A 24,743-nucleotide genomic window follows, 5' to 3' on the forward strand; every position below is an offset into this window, starting at 1 on the left:
GGCAATACCTTGGCCTGTACTTTCAGCAAAACCAGGATGGCGGTTTTGAGGGGGTAACACAATTAAATAGATTTGACAAAACGAGGGGAGCGTGAAACCACACTCTTTCATTTCCTGGCACAATCAATTAAACCAGGGGAAATTAGATGGACTTAAGTTGTACAGGTCTCCGAGGGAGAGGACTTGTTTCAGTCAGGGAATGCTTGGCACTGCTAATGAGATGACCGGTTATATATATATATATATATATATATATATATATATATATATATATATATATATACATATATAAAAAAATAAAAAATAAAAAAAATGAAAGGATGCTTCCAGGCTCTGTTGAGTGCTTGCCCGTCGGTTCGTTTGCTCCCATCAGTGGGGGATCCATAGGGGGAAGCAGATTGTGTGTCGGGGAGGTTTATCTAGCCGATGAGCCTGATGTCTCAACCCCCGGCTCTTTCCATCACCAGTCAAAAGGACATAATGAACAAAGACCAGAGTGAAAAACTAGAGAGGCGGCTTCGCGGTCCGACCGTGGACTCGAGGAGTTCAACAGATGAGCCTATGAATATATAACTCTATTGTGGAGGCATTAGATTCCACAGCCTCTGCAGTCTCTCGTGAGAATCACAGGAGTGCCGTAGTCTGGCGCACGGTAACCTGCTCTCATCTGCTACGTCTCCGGGATGAGAGGGAGAGAGAACACTTGTTTGCGTCTGAATTCACGGGGGCAAAGCTCGCCGAGGGAGGGAGCTCGTTGACATGCCGAGGAAGCACTGCAGCAGTGCGGTGTCACGGTGACGCTGGCGTCACCGAGAGAAAGAAAAGCAATATTTTCCCCCCGGTGACAAAAAAAAAGAACTCTGCATTACCATCAATGCCATATTGCCGCTAAAATATTCAACAATTCAGTTGTTGAATTCCGGGTTATTAGGCGGCCAACCCTCCATCACAGCCACCACCAGCCCCCTCCGTTCCATCTCGCCTGACCTCCTCTGCTTGCGTGTCACATCACCATGGCAACAGGCACCCGAGATAGAGGGGGAGAGAGAGAAAGAGAGAGAGCGCACGACAGAGAGCAAGATAGAGAAAATAGTGTGACTCATTCCTTAAATTTGCCTTGCACTTGAAACTAAGCAGGTCTTGAAAGTGTTCTGCACAGTCACCAGGACATTAGCCATGCAAGAGATCCGACATGCTGTAATGCTTTCACTCTGCGTACATTTATTCATCTTCATCTTTTTATGCTTTTTATAACACATACCATCTGTCTGGCTGGAGAAAAAAACTCCTCTATATTTTATAAAGCTAAGCTGTTTAACATAAACCCCCATGGCTGTCATCCTCTCAGGATGTGCAGACAGCCATCAATCAATCCCCAGGTTGAAGGTGTATATCGATGGTATTGAAACAATAGAAAGTTAATCTATTGAGTGGTTGATTTAGCCATATTCTATATAATGTGCAACATTGGTGACCATCATCATTGTGAGATATAAATAAAAAGCAGAAATGTAACCATAGTTGTGATTATAAATGCAGATCATTTCGAATTACTTTTATGCTTAGGCTACTTTTAAAAAGGTGGGCTTTTTTGAGCTGGGCGGTGTGATGCGGGGTTAATAATAATAATGTTTTTTTTGGCCAAGAAATACACCCTTTTTGATCCAACGTTTGATCTAAGATTTCTGATATGCTGGTCCCGAAAATGTTCTTCCAGTGGACTACTGAATTAATTTTGAATAGACATGCGAGTCGAAACTTGATAGTTTTGGCCATAACAAGAGGCGTGTTATTCACATGGTCATCGACCATTATAATACCATACCTATCATTATGGTGATGGAAGTGTCATTTCTGTGAGATGCTTTATTGCCTCTGGTCCACAAGGCTTTGAAGTGCGTTCTCAGTAAAAGGCATGAGTACAGTGCATGTTGTAGTACCTACTGAATTGCTATTGTTCCCCTTTAACACAGATACCGGTATTTATTTTAACACAATTAAATGACATTACTCTTTTTGACCCCAACCCTTCCAAAGCTTCGACATCCAGCCTGGTGCGTTTATGTTCCAGATCACCCCTGACAGGGAAACTGGGAGAATAACGAGTGACCAGACATTCTCTGAATATCTTATTTTATTATACAAAGTTCTCTAACAAACTTTTGGATTAAACCAAGTAGTTTAACCATTGTCAACTTGTAATTGTTTTCCTTGACCTACTACCGTCTCATCGTCTTATTTATTTGTACTATATTGTTGTGTTTTTGAATGTACAAATGCTCTTGTTTTACTGTTTACACTAAATGAGCGATTGTTCTGTAATTCTTTATTTTTTTCTTCTTTTTTTTAAGTAGTCATTGGTTTCTGCATTCTTCATTCAGTTATTACATTCACAATACATAAATTCTTCTTAAAAACAATCAAGTCCTTTTATCCTTTCACATCCTTCACGTTTGTGAAATGGGAGAATGTCCATCAATTCTCCACTTGTTTGTGGAATGTGAAAATGTCCATCAAGTCCTTTCCTATGACCCAATGTTTTTTTTTTTATATTTGAAAATAAGTCAACAAGCTAGCGAGTGAACTTGGGGAGATTTCGTCACATGTATCACAAAGGTTAGAATAGAATTCTTAGGTTATCGTGCAATAATAAAGTTCACATAATGTTCTTTTAACAGTTCAACTAAAATTATGTATATGTCATGAATTACGTCCATCCATTCGTCCACTGTGGGTACCTCTGGTTTTAACCATCTTCTTGTGATAGCTTCTTGCTTGGCATCAGAAGCATCATAATCATTTTCTTATCATTAAAATCAAAGATAGTTCTGTAATTGATGATGCCATCGTGTATCCTCAGCATCATTGAAGATGAGGGTGACCCTTAATTGACTCCTGCGGTAAAATAAAGTACAAATAAGAATAACTGAACTGATGAAGTCTTTCACAGCGTTCCGTGTCATGAAGTCAAGTTTCATGAAGTACACAGGTTGAGCTACACTATGCTTGCTAATTATGCTGATATTAGGTAGACAGAGATTGTCCCATGGGTTTGTTATTGAAGATGCACTTATGATTAATTTCGCTAACCATTTTTTCATGCATTGGTTTATGACCATAGCCCCTGCAGAGACATTTTGTTATATTTATTTGTATTAGTGTTAACGCAAGCCTATCGTGCACTTCAAAATTGTATCAACCGACAGTCTTGGTTTTTATTTAAGATATGCAACTTTCATTTTATGTAGGGTTACACCCCTTATAATTGTGTGTCACGTTACACCCCTAATATCTACGCTTTAATTTTATTAAGAGGAGCTTTTTACTCCAGGAACCAGGAAGGCATCTGGTTATACCATCTGGATATTATACCATTGCATCTGCTAACATCAAGAGATTTGGGAAAAACCACTTACCTATGAAGCAAAAAATAATGCAATGGTATAATCAATGCAGCGCATCTAATATTATTATATCATGAACTTCCAATGGGCAGACCAATTGAGACGAGAGCCAATTGAGACAATGTAACCTCATAAATAATAAGTGGTTCTTTATTGGGATCCCAGGGGGCTCCTGGAGATTGAGTGATAGGCGAATAAAAAGGATGAGTGTTTGTGTCATCATAAAACCTTTAAGAAATGGCTTCCCCTTTACCACCCATCAATAGAATATCTGGAAAAACAACAGTAAAGTCTGACAGATTGAATGTTTCCTTTTAAATATATTTTTACTTTCCTTTTTTGTCAACGTTATTTTATTGTTAACTCATTGGACGCCACTCACTAATAAAGTCGGGTTAACGCGCCAACGCTATCGCCAAACCCGAGAAAAGCCGGGTTTTCTATCGTTATTTCTTTTATTTGATATTCCCATTCATAATCCATCAAGGGAGCCTGTGTTATCATTGGGAATGAGTCTGAGATCGCAAACGTCCAATATTGCCACCTGCCGCCTTGCGGCCGGTATTGCACATCCTTTGAAACTCTCTGTCTTGGGCTGTGCGTCGATCTAAAGCAGAGTTTTCCTTGTCGGGCAGGACAAGCGTTTATAACGCATGGATTGAGGAGAATCAAGTACTCCCGGTTCATGTTCTTTGGTGGATTATGTTGGCAACACGATAGACATCAATACTTGGAATGGCGATCAGATCATTGGAATATTCTTTTTGGAGTCCATCCTAGTCAAGGTAAGGGCTATATGGTATCAATCTTGCGTTGATCCAAGAATTCCTTCACTACGATCCGAGCGTATGTGTGTAATTGGTGTGTGTAACGTATTCCGTTGGTGACGATCAAAGCATAAAAAAACGAAACATAATACCGATAATCTAGATTTGATTTGAGAACAGTAGCTAGTCCAGGCAAGAAATGACAACGCTTCGAGTAGAATACACGCTAAAGGCTATTCCTCAGCCTTTTGAAAATTACCCTAGACCGCCCTAAAACTATACTCATATTCACGACGGTATAAAACGGGAATGTATGGATGGAAAAATTATCTATTTTTTGCATCTTGACCGGAAGAAACTCAATGTCAAATGACTATAGTATTATATCCATAGCTATAATATATAATATAGTTTTAGCCCTGCAAACACCACCATGTATTCCCATACTTTAAAGCGTTGGCCTTCTTACCACACAGTACACAGCGCCCTCTGGCGCTGATTGAGTTAATGCTGTTATTTCATTTGTTGTCGTCTGTTCTTCACTTGAAAACGAGGTGGTACATCTCAAGGGGTTTATCCTAAACAAATCCATTTAGCCTAAGAGGTTCAAAGAGTGCTCTTAATGGAGACTATACTGGCTGACTACACTTGAGACTAAAGATCAACACAGGTAGCCTTGACACAAAACCAAAATGTCTCAGCCGGATCCCACTTTTATCATGCAGGGACCCACACAACCTGGTACGAAGAGGTGCATTATCTGCAGTAAGCTGAAGCAAATAGTATATCAAGCAGGACATATCACCTATGTGCTTTATTTTCCCAAATTAGAAAAGACCATTAGCTGTGATGTAAAGGTCCCATACATCCTATCACAGCAGAGGGATGTTGCTATGACCACAGAACACTAATGGGCGAGTGGTAATTAGGGGTGTTAAGGATTACGTGGAAAGCTGGTTAATCTCTGAAGGTCTTATCTCATCATTAAGTAATGATTAGAACACTAAATGAAAAGTAGGACTTGTTACCCTCCAGGCCATGTTTACCTGCTGCATGCAGAGTGGCCATAAATAGGCTTTGACAGAGGGACTCACATTATATACAGCTCCGACATAAACTCAGAAATAAGAGAAACGTTTATTACAAGGTTGCCATGTTTCTTTTCCTCACTGGCAGCCCAGTTTTGAGAATTCTTCTTCTGCCCCCACTAACCCAACAAACTCTCATTTCATTGCCATCGATACTGTGGCCAAAGATGGTACTGCATGGTAGCTGCCTTCAATAGAAAGTCAAGCGAAAATATTCCATATAGAAGGTGAATAGTTTTGATTACAGCATGATTCCCTTTAACAAACCACTGCTGGGCCTTCTGATGCATCCAAATGAACAGCCCACTCCCTTTCAAAAAGATTATATATAAAAAATCAAATTAAAACATCTTGCCCTACTTCCAACAAGGATCCTTCCAGGGGATGGGTCATCTCATGTTTAATTTAGTTTAATCGTTTCAAATCAAGAGCTTTAAATATTTTTTTGGAATAAACCCACTTCTATTTCAACCAATTCAATGAACGTCCTCAAGTCATTCAATTGAAGCATGACCTCTACTGGCCTTGTGGGGCTAAACTGATCTCCAAGCCTAGCGAGAGGGTTGATTGTTGGTTAATAGGGTTTCCTCTGAACTCATCCAATTATCTGCTAGATATGGGAATGGGGACATGTGGGATAAGAGCAGTTGGTTGTTAAGTAGCCACTAGGATTGGGAGTCACTAGAGGCCTGACTATATACAATATTATCACCATATGAGTCACCAGAGACCACAATACTATATTATCACCATATGAGTCACCAGAGACCACAATACTATATTATCACCATACTAGTCACCAGAGGACCGACAATACCATATTATCACCATACTAGTCACCAGCGGCCGACCACAATACCAAATTATCACCATACTAGTCACCAGAGGACCGACAATACCATATTATCACCATACTAGTCACCAGCGGCCGACCACAATACCATATTATCACCATACTAGGGCATAAAAGAAAATATTGTTTGGTTCCTGTTGGTTGTCAGTTAAGGCCATGGGTAGGTAGGTAGGGAATTTATTTTATTTTATTTTTTCCCACGGCGACTATGGATAGGGAATTTCTTTATTTAATTAAAATGTTCACAACAACATGGATGCATGTACTCTGCCAGCATGTTTAATACCCATAATACTAAAGGTTTGACTAAGATTTTTATGAAACTTTATTGTGTATAAAAAAAAAATGTATTTAAAAAGAAAATGTTTAAACTCATGAAATAAATTGGGTCGCACCTAAATCGGCAGGGTCGGTCGGCAACCGGAACCAAACCATCGTTTCTTTTAGGCCTAGTCACCAGAGGACCGACGATACCATATTATCACCATACTAGTCACCAGAGATCACGATACCATATTATCACCATACTAGTCACCAGAGATCACGATACCATATTATCACCATACTAGTCACCAGAGGACCGACGATACAATATTATCACCATACTAGTCACCAGAGGACCGACGATACAATATTATCACCATACTAGTCACCAGAGGACCGACGATACCATATTATCACCATGAGTCACCAGAGGGCAGACGACAACATAGTATCACCATACTAGTCACCAGAGGACCGACAATACCATATTATCACCATACTAGTCACCAGAGATCACGATACCATATTATTACCATACTAGAATCACCAGAGACCACACGTTACCATATCATGTATTTATTTTATTGTTATTATTTATTTTCTTAAATATAGATACTTGCCATCACTGTATCGATATTATATCGGAACACAACATATTTCCTATATATTTCTGTATGGATTCCACCCCCCACCCCTAGTAGCCATTCGGCCACCTGACTTACATCGAAGTTGTTGAGGGCGTAGGCGAGCTCTCCAGCTGGCTGGCTCAGGGCAGAGTCATCGCTGGCGGTCGCCTGGGCGGCGTCGGAGATGCCTGAGACGGCATGCTGCAAATGCTTGTAGATCAGGTCACGGTTGGCCTTGTAGGCCGCCACGTCAGGGTGCTGCAAGCAGGCACGGGACGCCGTGTACAGCATGGGGATGTTTCTCTGCAGGACCCCACGCGCCGCCGCCATTTGGTCCTTGTGGTGGACATCCTTCAGCTCCTATTGTTTAGGGGTTGAGGGGGAGAGGGGGAGACAGAGAGAGCGGTAAGATGAAGATGGTGGAACAGATATAGAAAAAGGGGGGTGCGGTAGGGGGCAAGAGAAGGGAGCACAAGAAGGGCGCAAAAGAAGGGAACACAAGTAGGGAGCACAAGAAGGAAGCAGGAGGGGCATCATTTATACAAGGAAGAAAAACAGGGTGGGGGATGGAACAAAGGGGGCCTGTTATGGAGACACTTAAGTGTGACAGAGCCTGCACTGGATGACCTAGATTTGTTTCTGTCCCCTGCGGTAACAGGCCACAAAGTCATAATCAGGCTATTACTAACACCATCGCGATCTAATGCATTGTCGTACGGGTCCCAGTGTTACATTATTACCTTTTCATAGAGAGGACGGGATGCAGTAGTCGTCAATGAACATACATGTGTGTATAAAGAGGTGGCCGGCACATAGATAATGAATAGCTCCCATTCTAAAAATAATTTACTGCACTACTTAGGGTCCTCAGTAATACACCCGCAAAGTGTGAAACTGATTGGATGAACAGTTCGAGATATAAAACATAGTTTGTTGTTACAGAGCCACCATTTTGGCAAATGTCAACAAATTTTCCACTGCACTCCCCTGGTCCTCAAGTTACACAGTCAATTTACCATTGATAATCTATTTGCATGCGACCAAACACATGACCTGCTCCAGGCTTCCACCTGGCAGAGATAATAATCTGTTAATAATCTGTTAATAAGGCTCAACTACAAACTCCATGCCAGGTTAGCCACGGTCGGTTAACATACAGATCTGCCATTTCCCCACATTTACCATAACATACAACACTAGGTTCAGGACATGTGTCTACGTACTAAGGCTGCACAATTAATCAGAAAAAAATCGCGATCTCGATTCATAGACCTATGCAATCTCATTTCTAAATTGTGACGCCTTTTTGTCTTTTTTTACTTAACTTTTTTAAATGATGACAACTCTGACTTGTTATTTTGTATGTTACAAGATACTTAAGTTTAAGTCAAGCACTTTGATATATGTTATGTTGTCTGTTTAAGAAAGAGCGCAATAAATGATTTTATTAAAAAAATAAGAATCGTGTGAGAGAATCGTGATCTCAATTTTTTTTTTTTTTTTTTGGTCTTTTTTCCCCCTCCATTTTCCTCCGATTTTCTCCCATCCCAATGTTAGTCGTGTGCCAATTCCCAGTCCCTTCCTGGTCGCTGCGCACTTACCCCCCACAGTCAGATCATCTGGGAGAGTGGAGGCTACCACGTGCTTCCTCCGACACACGTCCAGCCAATCACCGCTTCTTTTCACCTGGCAGCGCGGATTCTCATCGAGAGGGCGTAGCGTGTGGGAGGACCACACTATCCCCCTCGAGTCCTATCCGCGCTTAGCAGGCGCCCCGACCGAACTGTAGGAGTCGCTGTTTACAACGACCCGGACCCACCCCGCCAGCTTCTCCCACCCTCTAATACAGCCAATTGTATTAGTGCAGACGGCCAGCCAAGCTGGTGACAACCCCGGAGCTGTGAGCTGGATTCGAACAGGCGAATCCAGCTCACAGCTCCGGGGATGGTGACGAACGCAATCTCCGCTCGGCCACCTAACCGCCTCGTGATCTCAATTCTTAAAGAAAAATCACAATTCACATTTGAGCAAGAATCGTGCAACCCTACTACGTACCATAACATATACAACACGTCCTCTAGGTTCAGGACATGAGTCTACATACCATAACATATACAACACATCCAGGACATGAGTCTACGTACCATAACATATACAACACGTCCTCTAGGTTCAGGACATGAGTCTACATACCATAACATATACAACACGTCCTCTAGCTTCAGGACATGCGTCTACATACCATAACATATACAACACGTCCTCTAGGTTCAGGACATGAGTCTACATACCATAACATATACAACACGTCCTCTAGGTTCAGGACATGAGTCTACATACCATAACATATACAACAAGTCCTCTAGGTTCAGGACATGAGTCTACGTACCATAACATATACAACACGTCCTCTAGGTTCAGGACATGAGTCTACGTACCATAACAAATACAACACGTCCTCTAGGTTCAGGACATGTGTCTACGTACCATAACATATACAACACGTCCTCTAGGTTCAGGACATGAGTCTACGTACCATAACATATACAACACGTCCTCTAGGTTCAGGACATGAGTCTACATACCATAACATATACAACACGTCCTCTAGGTTCAGGACATGAGTCTACATAGTACATACCATAACATATACAACACGTCCTCTAGGTTCAGGACATGTGTCTACGTACCATAACATATACAACACGTCCTCTAGGTTCAGGACATGAGTCTACGTACCATAACATATACAACACGTCATCTATGTTCAGGACATGAGTCTACGTACCATAACCATACATTTCTGTTATAAGAATTCATTACTCTGCTACATATAAATTATTTCTGGATATATGTTGATTAGAACAATAATTTCCAAAGGTTCTTAAATGACTTCAGGACATCCAGAATATTTTTGGGCCATTTTTGCCTGCCTAACATATGCTGTCAACTGCAATGAACTGGGCTGTCAGGCCGAAACTTGGCACAACAACGTCATATACATAATTGAACAAGCGCAAGCTCTTCCAGAGCTGGGACACAATGTAATATACATTTTCATTCTCTCTATATTCAATATTTGAGTTGGCAGGGTTTCTTAAGCTTGTATTTAGGCCCCTAGAAGCCCTAAATCTCCAATAGCCATAAATCTGCCTGAGCAGCAGCCAGTCTTCATCATCAGGCAGGACCAGTAGATGTCTTCATCTTCATTGTGTGCTCAGTATCTAGTTATATTAAACCAGTGTCGTCATGCGTTTCATCAGGCTTAGTATATCTATAGTTATATTAAACCAGTGCAGTACACTTGGCGTGCCTGTTCGGAACTGGCTGTTTGCTTGGCCCCCAGTATCGCTGCTTGCAGCTTTCTCGAGAACCGTTCATCCAATCAACTTCACACTAAATGTTGCACTCATTCGTCACTAAGTCTCATCATAGCCTGGCTAATTATAATAATGCCAACATAGAATTTGTCAATATTTTTATATTAATATATATATAATAATATAATATTAATAATAATGTGTAAACTAAATTCATACTATTTTGCGTTCCTGAGACATCGCGTACCAAGATAATGGGACGGACGCGAGGTCAGTGACATCGAACCACCAAAATCTTTTCAGTTTATCCTCGAGTCCAAGTGCAAGTTTGTGGCAAATTTTAAGAGATCCCCCCAAGGCGTTCCCAACACATCACCTTCACGAGAAAACGTACATACAGGCGGACAGACAACATGGCAAGATAACGCCTCTGGTCACAGCCACACAAGAGGCATGAAAACCATGTGACACACTTTTAGCAATTCAACTGCTATGCCTTCAAATGATCCGTCATACTGTCAAGACAAGGATTTTCCTTCTGACTTGAAGAGACAATTTTTCTACAGAATTACAGCTAACAAGTGATGCACACACAAACACACACACAGCAGACACGCCAGAAAAGGAGGGAGAGAGATGCTTTTTTTTATTTTTATTTTTTACAACCCTTTGCTCTCTAGTAACAATGTATGATTAAACCAGTTATGATTTCTGCATAAGGCAGCAACAGTGCGTCAGAGACATGGAGCGATAAAAGGATCTGGCTGAGAGACTGGGCGAGCATCAAGGCTCCTGGTCTGTACGGAACCCAGCACCGGGGCCACACTAAGGTCTGCGTGCGTGACGCGTGTGTGCAGCCCGTGAAGATTCTACCGGCTATACCAGGAACAATTGTGCGAGCGAATCGCAGGAGAATATCATCTCGTCCGTGTGAATACGGGTGGGTCTATTGTATGCTGCCTACATCACATCGGCCGTATTGATAACGGAAACTCTGATGGGACGTTACTAGCATCTGTTGTTGACATCGTCTACGCATTTGGTAGATAAAATAATCAACAAATCAGATAACCACCGTACACATTGTCGTATAGAAATGTACCATCTTGAAAACCTGCAATTCTATGCTATGGTAAAGTTTACTTTATTTGTTGTTGAAGAAATGTGTTTTCAAAGTGCAGTGGTGGAACACCCAACTTTGTAAACATACCTGTTCCTCGCTTTCTCCCAGTACAGCTGCAATGCAATTCTGGACACAGAATAAGCATCTGGGGAAAATAGAGCAGCGCCACCATGCGTTTTCTTTTTTATGTTTTAGTATTTTTTGCCGTGAAAGCTTGGGGCCAGCTTAAAAACAGATGCAGCATTGTGATTGCTCGGTCCTCTGTGTGTGAGTGTGAGTGTGTGTGTGCATGCGTGTATGCGTGTGTTCTCGTGTCCAACGTTAAACTATTGTACAACCATTATACACAGTACTTAAATAAACAACTTATTTGGAACTTAACCTTGTGTTCGCCATTTTATTGAAATTATGTTTTTAAGTTGCAGCAAATGACAGAAAACGGCATTCTTTATGGCCAATTATTTTGCCTCCCGGAGGGGTGGGAACAGCCCCCCTCCGGACCACCCTCTAGTTGCGACTCAGCGCCATCTTGTTTGAAAATCCTAGGGAAAGCCTGCCTGGACTCCATTCCTGTTTTACTGCAAGCATGGGCAAGGCCCTCGCAACGTGATCACACCAGTGTGCCTGGCGTCGCTGCTACAACAGACAACAACTGGAGAGCTCCAGCCGTGCAGTACGCAAGCGGTAAATTCAACGCCGTAGTGAATTTCACACGCTTACTGTGCCTGTGCCATAATACTGTTATTCTCACTCAAGTAGTGCCTGCAGAACACATGGTGCTGCTCAGTGTTGACTCAGAAGGAAAACAACACTTTGCTTATTATGTAGGACAGCTGGCAACCTTCCCTCTCCTCCATGAGCGCACGGACAGCTTCCTCTCCCGCTTGTGCCCGAATAGAACGTGTTCAATGTCTTTGATGGCAGGATGGCCTAGAGCAGCGGTTCCCAAACTTTTTTGGCCGTGCACCCCCTGTCACCTGCCGACCTAGCTCGCGCACCCCCGAATGCAAACATTAAAAATAATAAATAAGTCCAGAGACTCCGTGCTGCTGCTGACTTTAAATCAAATAGGTGTCTGTGGGCAGTCGGCCGACATTAATAAACAGCAGTGTGTTATAATCAAATTTTTATGAGCTAACGAATTCAGTTATATTCGACATTTGTATTAATTATATCAAGCGAATAACTGAGAAATTTGGCAGAGAGAGACGGCAACATTATCGTGAAATATAAACGTTGCGTGATGACTATTATATCTCCGCCTCCCAGTCCCAACGAAGCACATACCAATAGTATGCAACTGCAGAGCCAGCAGCGCTCTCATCCCGGTCTGGGGAAGCTCAGCAGCGCGCCCCACCCAACAGCTGAATTGCCAATGGCTGAATTGGAGTATTGCACTGTGCGCGCACAATTGTCTGCTCTGCGGCTGCATGCTTCTCGCAAATCTAGCTCTCGCTGCCAAACCAAATGAATCTCGACATCGCTTCACCAATAGTCGTTATCAGAACACTACACACATATCATAATCGTTGTCATTATTACCCTGTTTTCTTGGTGGAGGGCCGGGCTGTTGTGTCTGTGCTCCAGCTGTCATCATCACTCTCCGTCTCCACTCTAACGGTGCTCTCGCCTCCAATTCCTCCTGTCCTCTTTCATTACTTTTATTGACTTTAGATTCACCTGACAGTTTCCCTGTTTTTAGCCAGCTCTGCATGTTGTAAGTGCCACAATCCCGCGCTGGTCCCGCGCTTTTGGCAGGAAGTTATTAATGCACTGGCTCGCGCACTGGCTTGCGCTCGCTACTGTCATCGGCCCGCTTTTAAGCCTGCATATAGGAGACCTGAGGAGACAGACTCCAGGCAGAGCGGAGCGCATCAGCACAGACGAAGCGCACCTCGCCCGAGACATTGTTTATTATTATTATTAAAACGTACGTTTTTTATTAAAACGTTTCTTGAATTTCATGATTTACACAGTGAAAATCCCCATTTGAAATAATGTATATTAGTTATATATTTATTAGTAAAATAACGCCATTAGCCTTTTCATGTCACGCACCACCTAGAGCAGTGGTGCCCAACCAGTCGATCGCGATCGATGGGTAGATTGCGGGCTGATTTCAAGTAGATCTTGATTAATAAAATTAGATTATAATATTTTTTTTTTTTTTTTTTTTTTTTTTGCAAAATCAACTCTGCCTCTCCTTGTTAACTACAACAAGCAATGCTGTTTGTTATTTAAGATGAGGTCGGACTCGGCACTGACAGATTTGTATTCATTATGCTGCTTTTATAAAGCCTTAAATGACGGCTTACAATATACAATTTTGGCTGGTAGCTCTCGGCTAGGTGGTAAATTAAAAAGTAGATCTTGGTTCAAAAATGGTTGGGCACCCCTGACCTAGAGGTAGCTTGCGCACTAAAGAGGCCAGCCAGTAACCGAAAGGTCACTAGTTCGATCCCCGTCCCCAACGCGTCTATGCCAAATACAACGCAGTTCGGTTTCCGGGTTCCTCTGATTGGCCACTAAGCCCACGTGACCGCGCGCTAGCACGCCCCCCTTATCGCCCACTGCCGCGCTGTGAAGCGGAAGAGCCAGCGGGGCGACGCGAGGCGGTGGTTTCTCCCCGGCTCCGTGCGCCGCTGACTCGGTCCAGCTCCAGCAGCAGCGGCCGTCTTCTCTCCGAGGCGGCTCGTTCTTATTAATCCCCCATTGTTCAGGTCGACATGGTCGCACAAACACCCGTTGGAGGAGTAGTGGGGGAGAAATAAATGAATGAATGAAAACTTTATTTAACAGATTGCAGAATGGGTACAAAACAGTACGGCGCAATACACACAATTGTTAAGGGGATGCAGACCAGAGAAAGAAGTTTGTCTTGTTTACATCAGGGTCCCCCATTTTCAATTCATATCGACATTTATGACATACACAATATACATGACATTAACATGTCTGACGAGCACAGAGTTGCCAGTCGATAATTCTTGCTATTTAAAAATATTCCTCTTCTTCTCCCCCACTACTCCTCCAACGGGTGTTTGTGCGACCATGTCGACCTGAACAATGGGGGATTAATAAGAACGAGCCGCCTTGGAGAGAAGACGGCCGCTGCTGCTGGAGCTGGAGCCGGGGAGAAACCACCGCCTCGCGTCGCCCCGCTGGCTCTTCCGCTTCACAGCGCGGCAGTGGGCGATAAGGGGGGCGTGCTAGCGTGCGGTCACGTGGGCTTAGTGGCCAATCAGAGGAAACCGGAAACCGAACTGCGTTGTATTTGGCATAGACGCGTCCCCAACAGGAGGGTGTATTCCAGCTCTGAGCTGGTGAATGAAGGGTGGCTGGTATTACATCTACGGTGTCCACCATCTCTGCTTAAGTGTCCTTGAGCAAGACACTGAACACAAAAAACTGCTCCAGAGGTGCTGCACTGTGGGCGACCATGCACTCTCACCTCTGATAAAATGCATGTGTGGGGGACTGTGTATAATATGTAACTAGAAGGGATATGAGGACTGTGTGTATATGAAACTAGAAGGGATGAGGACTGTGTGTATATGAAACTAGAAGGGATATGAGGACTGTGTGTATATGAAACTAGAAGGGGTATGAGGACTGTGTGTATGTGTAACGAGGGATATGAGGACTGTATGACTTCTGTATGACAACTATTAAAGAAACTTGAAACGTGTATGTTATGTGTAACTAGGAGGGATATGAGGACTGTGTGTATATGAAACTAGAAAGGATGAGGACTGTGTTATGTGTAACTAGGAGGGATATGAGGACTGTGTGTATATGTAATTAGAAGGGATATGAGGACTGTGTGTATGTGTAACTACGAGGGATATGAGGACTGTGTGTATGTGTAACTAGGAGGAGTATGAGGACTGTGTGTATGTGTAACTAGGCGGGATATGAGGACTGTGTGTATGTGTAACTAGAAGGGATATGAGGACTGTGTGTATGTGTAACTAGAAGGGATATGTGGACTGTGTGTATGTGTAACTAGGCGGGATATGAGGACTGTGTGTATGTGTAACTAGAAGGGATATGAGGACTGTGTGTATGTGTAACTAGAAGGGATATGAGGACTGTGTGTATATGAAACTAGAAGGGATATGAGGACTGTGTGTATATGAAACTAGAAGGGATATGAGGACTGTGTGTATGAAACTAGAAGGGATATGAGGACTGTGTGTTATGTGTAACTAGGCGGAATATGAGGACTGTGTGTATGTGTAACTAGGAGGGATATGAGGACTGTGTGTTATGTGGAGGGATATGCGACAAATTTAAATTGCCTCGTGTACAATGACAATAAAGTAATCTTCTTCTTCATCAGCATGGTTGATATCCTTATTAAAAAAATTACGGAGAAAAGAATATCCTCTTCCCGTTCTGTGTACGTAGCAGTCGCCGTCTCTTGGCGTCTCGCTCATCCTACAGCCTACCAATCCTTAATCTTGGTTTCACGGTCTGGTAATTTGCTTGTAAGAGGAAACTGTAGAACAAAGCCGCTCACGGCGCCTCTTATCTCCTCAATAATTAGCATTGTGAGGCTGCATTTCTGCTGTATCTGTACCACAAAGTGACGCTCCTCCCATTACTCAGTTATGTCACCTGGAAAATTCATCACGAAATGCACTTCACTGTTGACGACTGCTTTACACCATAGTAGGGAAAAACAGGAACCAATTCTCATCTCAAGGTAATGGGTTTTGTCACCCGTGCAGCATCCAGACCGTATACTGCCCTTCCTGCCCTCACGCCCCCCCCCTCTCCCCGACTGGTAATAAGGAGATTGTTCATGCTTATAGCATCTAATCTTCTAGTGAAAGCATGGGACACGATCCCCCCTACCTCCCCGCTCTCTCTCGCTCACTCCGTGGGTTGAATAGTGCATTCCTCTGTGATGCACATCACGTAAGCTACCAGATAACACCTATTCAGGTAAAACCCCGGCTACGCATCCCAGCGCTCCTCTTAACAAAGCCCCAGCATCTAAACCACAACTCTCCTCGTCCGCCCAACCTGTCACGGCTCAGTCTCCGCCTCCCTTATGGATGGACTGTACGTTTACCTGCTGTCTCTTGGCAGCCATGATGTTGAGCTTGTCCACCTCTGGCTTCAGGGCCTTGTATTGCATCCCCAGGTCCTGCTCCGTTCCCGCGTTGCGCACTTTCACCAGGTTTTCCTCCACCTGAGTGGGTAAGAAGAAGGAAACATGTTCATTTGCAGTGGGTCTGTGTGACATTGCGTTGGGTTGCTACAAATAAATCTGGCAACGGGTAATAAAATACAGATAGTATTTCTCTTGATTACAAAATCATTAATGGCCTGACACGTCATTTATTTGGCCACATAGATTGTGGCTGTGCACATACGTATTATAGAATACGTCCAGTCACACCATGCATACTGTTTACACAGCCATGGTAGATGGATCTCGTATTTTTATATTCAGATTTTAAATTATATTGTTTAGACCGTTTATTTGTCTCATATTACTAAATTCTGATTTCATTTTATTGCCTATATATTTATGTCTTTCTTCCATTACCCTGCCCATACGTGTACCTCCCATCCCCCATGCTGCTATAACGCCTGAATTTCCCCAAGGGGATCAATAAAGGAACATCTTATCTTAAAAAGCAGAGCGTGATGCATGCGAGTGGAGCAATACAGTGCGGATGTTTTAGTTCAACGGTCCTAGTTCATACGTCAGACTTAATTTTGGACAACGAATTTGATTGAATGCAGGATCCCTAAAATGTGCCATAAAACGCACAGCCTGCACAGCAGAACATAACATGTGTGGAACCAGCCACCAGGAAGCATGACGTTACTGCAACACCATCCTGTATTTCAACCATTTAGAGGATCACGAAACATATTTTATTAACAATGTTGTCAAAATTCATGTCAGACCAGCAGCTAAATTCCTTCAGCAAGATAGGAACATGAGGAATAATTGCCTTTAGGGCTAGTCAATTAAGCCAAAACGTGTCCAGCCGTATTCAATGTCACCGTGGAGAATTCAACATTCACACACTATCTCTGTTAAACAACAGAGGGAGCAGCTACACACTCAACACTTTCTCAGCTCATCTCAAACAACTCAAGTCCATCTGGACATTTGCCAATTTGGTTCCCTGTGGCATCAGTGTTCTTGCTCTACTGACTGACTGACGGGGAACAGTGGGACATGAAGATAATGAAGTCTGCGGCTATAAACAGCATTCTGATAAGATAAGGAGGCAAAGTGAAAGAGTGCTTCATGTGAGGAGCTGAGCCTGTGTGCGAACGTTTAAAAAATAACTGGATGGCAGGGAGGGCCCTATAATACCAGGCATATTTGTGGACGTTTGGAAACCTCAAGTATGGGGGAGTAGCCCAACGCTTTCTAGTTTTCGACTCTGGTTTCTCTATATGGTCAGCGAGCTGGATGTTATCAAAACTTGAGCAGTACACAATCATTCTGACCCTTTCTTGACAGGCTTGTATTTTCTGGTGATACAGTTCACATAATGACCTCACTATCTGTGGCCGTGCGATTGCATCAACAACATGTTACTCACTGCGATAAAGAGTTACGCCAAAACTCTGGCGAACAGCAAAGGCCATTTTCTGTTGGCTCATGGACCACATAACTTCCCTGTTCAAGGTCGCCTTGTAAAGTCAACGTGCAAAGCTAAACTTGAGAGGAAGAGCGAGGTGATTGTTCTCAATAGCGAGGACAACCTTTTCCATTTACAAACATGTTCAACAATTAGAAGAAAGAATTTGCTCTTGGGGTAATATAAATAGAACTGAATCCATGCGACTTGATTAGTTGAGGGTCGTGGTAAGAAGAACTTCAAGGTTTAAAAGGCGCTGCAAGTGTTTTCTTTTGTTAAAATAAGTAGTCTACATGTTAAAATAATAGCTCTACATTCCGACAGCCATCACTGAGAGTGTTTGGTCAGTAACATGGCCTCTCAGTCCCTCCACTCTACAGTAAACACAAAACACATTTTCTGGCGTCCCGTTTTATCCACATCCCACTTTATCCAATCAGGAGAGAGAACTACATGCACTGCAAATAATGGTAATAAAAAAAACAAGAAATAAAAAAGCTAATAATAGTTGTAAGTAGTGCTGCCAGGCGATAAAAAAAATATATCTAATTAATTACAGGATTTGTAATTAACACTTTGGGTGCCGTTCACGTAGATCTACGTTTCTGTGGCCCGACGGTTGAGTGCCGAAAACATAGATCTACGTTTTTCTCATGGTATTTCTTTTATTCGCTATTGCCATTCATAATTCAGCAGGGCACCTTGTGCATGCTGTTCTGAGTGTGTCTGAGATTGCAGACGGTCAATACCGCCGCCTAACGCCTTGTGGCAGCTACTGCACTCCATTAGAACGCTATTATCGCGTATTTTTCCTGGGATTACTAAGAATCACCCAAACTATATTCATATTCAAAACGGTATAAAACGGAAATGTACGGATGAAAAAATTATCAATTTTTTGCATGTTGACCAGAAGCAACTCACTGACAATCGACAGTGTTATTAGATCCATAGCTATAATATAAAATATAGGTTTAGCTCTACAAACAATGTGAGCGTTTACATGGAGTTAATGGACGGCAAGGCCAGATGCACTTCCCGGAAGGGGCGTGGCACCCTATGTGTTAATCACATTTTTATCGCATAACCATTTTAGGCCTGATATTTTATATTCTATAATCATATTTCAAATTGCATGTGTCCGGATGGCAGAATTCATTACTGTATCTACAAAACATTCTGTTTAATCATCTTCCCTTTATTCATTTGCTTAGATTTGTCAGGTCTGGTCAATTTTAGCATGGTGTTATTCACAGTCAAAAATAATTCAATAAAAAAAGAATTTAATTGATATTCTCATTTGGTTCATTACAATTTACTGAAGCCTAGTAACAGACACAGTATTTCTGACACTGGGAATACATTCCCTGAGATCCATAGATGTCCCTAGAATCAGATACCAAGAACATGCAAATGGACCATTTAAAAAAAAGGTTTGTAAATGTTTATTCTACATTCTTATGGAATGAATGACATTTATAAAGAAATTTTATAAAATAAATCCAGAGAAAGACACGATAATAGCCCTTTAGTGGAATACACAAAACACGTCGTAATTTTCCGGCTGATTTATGAATCGTTTTCAAATAAACGCTAGATTATCGATAGTATATGTGTCCTGACTCCTTATGCACGCTAGAGAAGCGGGCTGAAAATCGCTTATCCGTGTCTTGCTCCGCGCTAATGGCATGCACACACACACGCTCCGATGGAGGTGAAAGGAACATCTGATTAACCCAAGACTGGTAACATAGAGTCCTTACCTCAGATGTTCTGCAAAAAGATTAATCCAATTCCTGATCGCCATTCCAAATATCGATTGCGTCCATTGATCCAACGTTATAGTCCAAAACACATAATCCACGCTGCTCCCAGCCTCCCCAGTCAATGTGGTAACACGATACTGCATGCCCGAGAAGGGAAACCCAGACCGGAGTTTTTTTTCTGATGCACATCCCCAGCCAATCCAATCCAATGATGTGCAATACCATCCGGGAGACGATAGGTGGCGTATTTGCCCTTTTGCGAGCTCAGACCCATTCCCAATGATAACGTCAGGTTGGATGGATGAAAATGAATAGATATCGCTAATAAAAGAAATAACGATTAAAACCCGACTATACTCGTGATTGGCACGCAAGCGATGGCGAGTTAAACCAGACTATCATAGTGATTGGCACGGAATGGGTTAAAGAAATTTTATTTTCTTTTTTATTAATTTTGAGTTCATTTTCATAATTGGCTGTGTAATTAATTAATCTAATTAACGCGATAAACTGACAGCCCTAGTTGTAAGCTAATATGTGCTTGAAACAAGTAAAATAATCTGCCAGTGCAGTAAGCACATCTGGCTTGGCAAGATTTCTCTAAATAAGTAAAGAAAATAGCTAGGGTTCTCTCTCCTGATTTGAATAAAAATGGGAACGGGATACCAGAAAAAAAATGTTCTGTAGAAAACATCAGTGATGGCTGTTGGAATGAAGAGCTATTTAACACTTATTTTAACAAGAGAATAGCACCTCTAAGGCCCGTTCACAGAGCAGGACATCTCCCTCACCAGTTTGAGCTGCAGCAACAGCTTGTACACATCCGACATGTCCGCCAGCACCAGCAGATGAGTGACGGCTGAGAGGAGGGCCCTGGCGGCACGGACCATGTTGCCCCTCTTCACAGAGGAGCAGGGGTCCTCCGCGAACTCTGCAGAAGCCAACTTCATTGAGTCACCTGAGACAGAGAGAAGATGTCCCAATTCACAGGTCAGAAACATCACATGTGTTACAAGTCAAGTGTTCCTTCATCAATCCCCTTGGGGAAATTCAAGGGGGCCTTATAATTACCATATTAACTGCAGTGTTGGAGGACAGGCTTGATTCTCTATTAAAACATTAGTTTGGTAGAAGCAGTGTTGGAAGACAGGACTGAGTGATTATTAAAAATAGTTTGGTAGAAGAATGGTGATTGTTGCTTGCCTGGCTCTGCACCAAATATTCATACATTTTCACTGTCATTTGCTTGTTAAACATATCATTTAAATGTATCCAGCAGTATTCCTGGGACTGGCTGAGTTCTCACTGAGGAGACAGTTTGGCGGCGATCTCTGGTTGCTCTTGCCAATTTGTGGTTCTACACAATTAGCCTGTGTTTAAAACACACCTAACCGAATAAAGCAACTGGTTACAACAAGCCAGTCAAAGAATACAGGGAGGGGGGTTCAATTAAATAAACTGACAAATTAATGAAAATTCTTTATGAACAGCAACAGCTGCACTGTATATATATATATATATATATATATATATATATATATATATCACATTTACATTACTTTACATCTTCAGAGCACATTGTGTGAAGCCTGATCTTCCACTACAATATTTTCCCAAATTGATAATAAAGTTCTCTTGTAATGAGGTGTGGCATTTTATGTGAACCGAAGATAGATAGCAGTCCACCAGCGATTCTCAACCTTTTAAAGAAACTAAAACAAAAGAACAAAACATGTGAACAGTGAACTTTGACACCAAATAATTAGAGATGTCAGAAAAACCAATACTTCAGCAAGTAAAATGTAAAACTTTAAAGAGCTTTTTAAGACCACTTTGAATACAATGTAATACCGGTTTCTACATATAGCTATACCTGCAAAAAATGTATTAAGGAAAATGACTGAAAGAAGTAATTCCATAAGTGCGGCTGGGTGGCGCAGCTGACATTGCGCTCGTCACCAACGCAAGAGACACCGGTCTCGAATCCGGCTGTCAGCGTTGCCTCCGGCTTGGACCGGCCGTCATACTGACTCAATTGGCAATTGGCAGAGTGAGTGGGAGGGGAGTCGATGGGTGGTAGTCTAGTCATTGTAAACAGCGACTCCTACAGGTCGGTCAGGGCGCCTGCACAGCAAAGACAGGAAAATGGCGGGGGCAGTGTGAGCCTCCCACACGTTACACCTCGCCAAATGAGAGTTCGCGCTGGCAGGTGAAAAGAAGTGACTGGCCTTAGGGCTGTCTTAAATACTTCGAAGCTTCGTTCGATGGCACGAGCTTCGAACATTAAAAAAAATATCGAAGTTTATTTAAAAAAAAGTGATTTAGTTTCCCCCCTCCAAAAAATCTTGCGCCTCCATTCCAATGAAACGAAAGTAAGCGGCGCCTTCCCGCCTCCATTCCAATGAAACGAAAGTAAGCGGAGCATCGACTCCACCTCTCTACAACAAGCACGTGGAGATTATCTGTGTTGAAAACAACAAGGACATGTGCAGCAGACATGTCGACGAAGAAGCGAAGCAATGCCGTTTGTTATTTAAGACTATGTGGGACAGATGTGTTCATTGTGCTGCTTTTTTAAAGTGTCCCGACCCATATAAAAATATGTCTTAATAAAACGTGCTTAATTAAGTCGAATTCTGCCTTTGTCTCCATCAACTACATATAAATATTTATATAATTGTTTGCTTGATAGACGAAGGTTGCAACATAATTATGTAATGTCATGTCGTTGGCTGTGAGAGCAGCCCCACTGCACCCAGGCAGCACTGGCTACGTCAGTCACGAAAGAGGCTACTTAATTAATTAATCCAATCCACTTTATTTATAGAGCACATTTAAAAACAACAAAGTTTACCAAAGTGCTGTACAAGTCCCACAACATAAGATAAAAAAATAAGAAAATAATATTATAATTAATTATTTATTTATTTTATTATTTTATTTTTTCGAAGCTTCGAATTAAAATCGAAGCTCGGCCCCGAAGCTTCGATTGCCAAAAAAAGCTTTGAAGGTCAGCCCTAGGCTGCCTCCACATGCATCAGAGGGGACATGTGATGGGCTTCTATCCTCCCTACGACCGGCCAGTGGGGGGCACACGCGAGCAACGACCAGGACAGGGGAGGGAGAAAAAGGAGCAATCACAGAAAAAGGAGGAGAAAAAGTAGGTAAAAATAAAAAAAGTCATTCCATGTGAATTGTTGGGGGGGGAACTGATGAGACTATTACCATACTGCTTACTTTGCAGCCTGGACATTTCCACCCCTAAAGTAAACACATTTAAACGTGATACAAAAGTTACCACAACATAGAAGTAACTTCCTAATACAGTTAATTTTAAGACCTATGAAAATCATATTTAAGACTTTTTATGGCCTAAAATCCTGATATAAAATGTAAGACGTTTTAAGAGAACCTTGTTCAGTACCAAGTGGCCGTGCTAATTAAAACTGTCCAGCTCCTGTTTCTCTACACTTTCAGGAACCAACTTGGACTGGAGGTAGACCAAATATGAAGGTATACCATCGTGGATCCATGCAATGGACCCAATGTAAAAAAAGATACTGTTCATAAAAGAAATGTTCTTGCAGCGAGTATTGAAAAAAGTAAAAGTAAATAGACCATTTTAAATGGAATTATTGCACCATGACAAAAATCATTGTAATTTGGACTGGAAGACGAAGTGCTGTCAAATACTGTTACACCTTAAAAAGTAAGAGAAATATGGTGATATATGTTGGCCATATTGTCCAGCCTTAGTACCATTTTGAATTTGAATAAATAAATACAGTTGAGCAGCACCACAGGTAGAACCAGACAACATTAACCTGAAAATGTTAGCTAAATAAACCACAATCTTACTCTACACTAGTCTTGATGAGCAACAAAACAATCAATGCTGCATAGGGATGGGAATTGATAAGATTTTATCGATAGGATTCCATTATCGATTCTGCTTATCGATCCGATTCTTTATCGATTCCCTTATCGCTTTCTGATACATTTATCATTTCAATAAATAAATTGGAAATGCAACAGAACTAAGCTGATTAGCGTAACAACATGCAACTTGACATTTCTGATCGTCATTTATCATTTATTGTTGAGCCCCCATGTCAGAAAAATACAAAAACTGTAAAAAATAAATTAACTATACACTTATGTGTAATAATGTATTTGAGAACTATTTGATCTATTGAACTGGTCGTTATTGCAAAAGAGAATTTGTTAGCAATAACCTACCTGTATAAATAACAATATCGAGCCCTTTAGGTTTTCCTAGTCAAGGAATCAAAGAGTCCGCTATGGCTGCATGCGTGGCGCTAACGTTATTGTTTTTAAATGCGCAACTGTCGGAAAAACATCATGGCATAGTCACGGAGGCATGCGATTCCAGGAATCTGACAATTAGGAACCGGTTCCCAATCGATTCGATTCTCGATTCCCATCCCTAATGCTGCATGTCTGCAAACTTTGTGAGGTGTCCTCCAAGTAGGGAAACCAGAAGGAAACAGACAAAGCTGTGTCATATCACATCCCAACTTCTTCATGAGTTTAGACAGGTTAAAGGAACACGCCAACATTATGGGAAATGCACTTACCGCCTTCTCCAGAGTCAGACAAGAAGATAGATACCAATTTCATCTCTGTGTGTTCAATAGAAAGTTATCGGGCTGCAAGCTAGCCTAACGCAAATTAAATGAAGTGGATACAAACGACCAGCCTAGCTTAGAACTCTGCAATAGGTGTTTTTGGCCAACAGCTAGGCTAGCTGGTCCGTATCTGCTTCCACTCATTTAAGCTAAGATAGACTAGCTTGCGGGCGGATAGCTTTCTACTTAACACACAGAGGGGGAAATTGGTGTCCATCTTCTTGTCTGATCATTTTGGCTTATTCCTTTAAGGTTAGTGTGAAATG

At 42.0% G+C, this 24,743-nt stretch overlaps 1 protein-coding gene across 1 annotated transcript in view; it reads right to left on the reverse strand.

Annotated features, from left to right (window-relative positions):
• Positions 1-24,743, reverse strand: part of ctnna1 (catenin (cadherin-associated protein), alpha 1) — a 213,982-nt gene that overhangs the window by 163,206 nt on the left and 26,033 nt on the right. The window contains exons 4-6 of the mRNA XM_084331643.1: positions 20,620-20,786; positions 16,526-16,645; positions 7,099-7,362 (exon numbers count right to left, since the gene is read on the reverse strand). Coding sequence (XP_084187769.1) covers positions 7,099-7,362; positions 16,526-16,645; positions 20,620-20,786 — 551 coding nt within the window. The remainder of the gene's footprint in view (positions 1-7,098; positions 7,363-16,525; positions 16,646-20,619; positions 20,787-24,743) is intronic.

The sequence above is a fragment of the Notolepis coatsorum genome (assembly GCF_963971535.1).
Source record: "Notolepis coatsorum genome assembly, chromosome: 16".
Taxonomy (NCBI): domain Eukaryota; kingdom Metazoa; phylum Chordata; class Actinopteri; order Aulopiformes; family Paralepididae; genus Notolepis; species Notolepis coatsorum.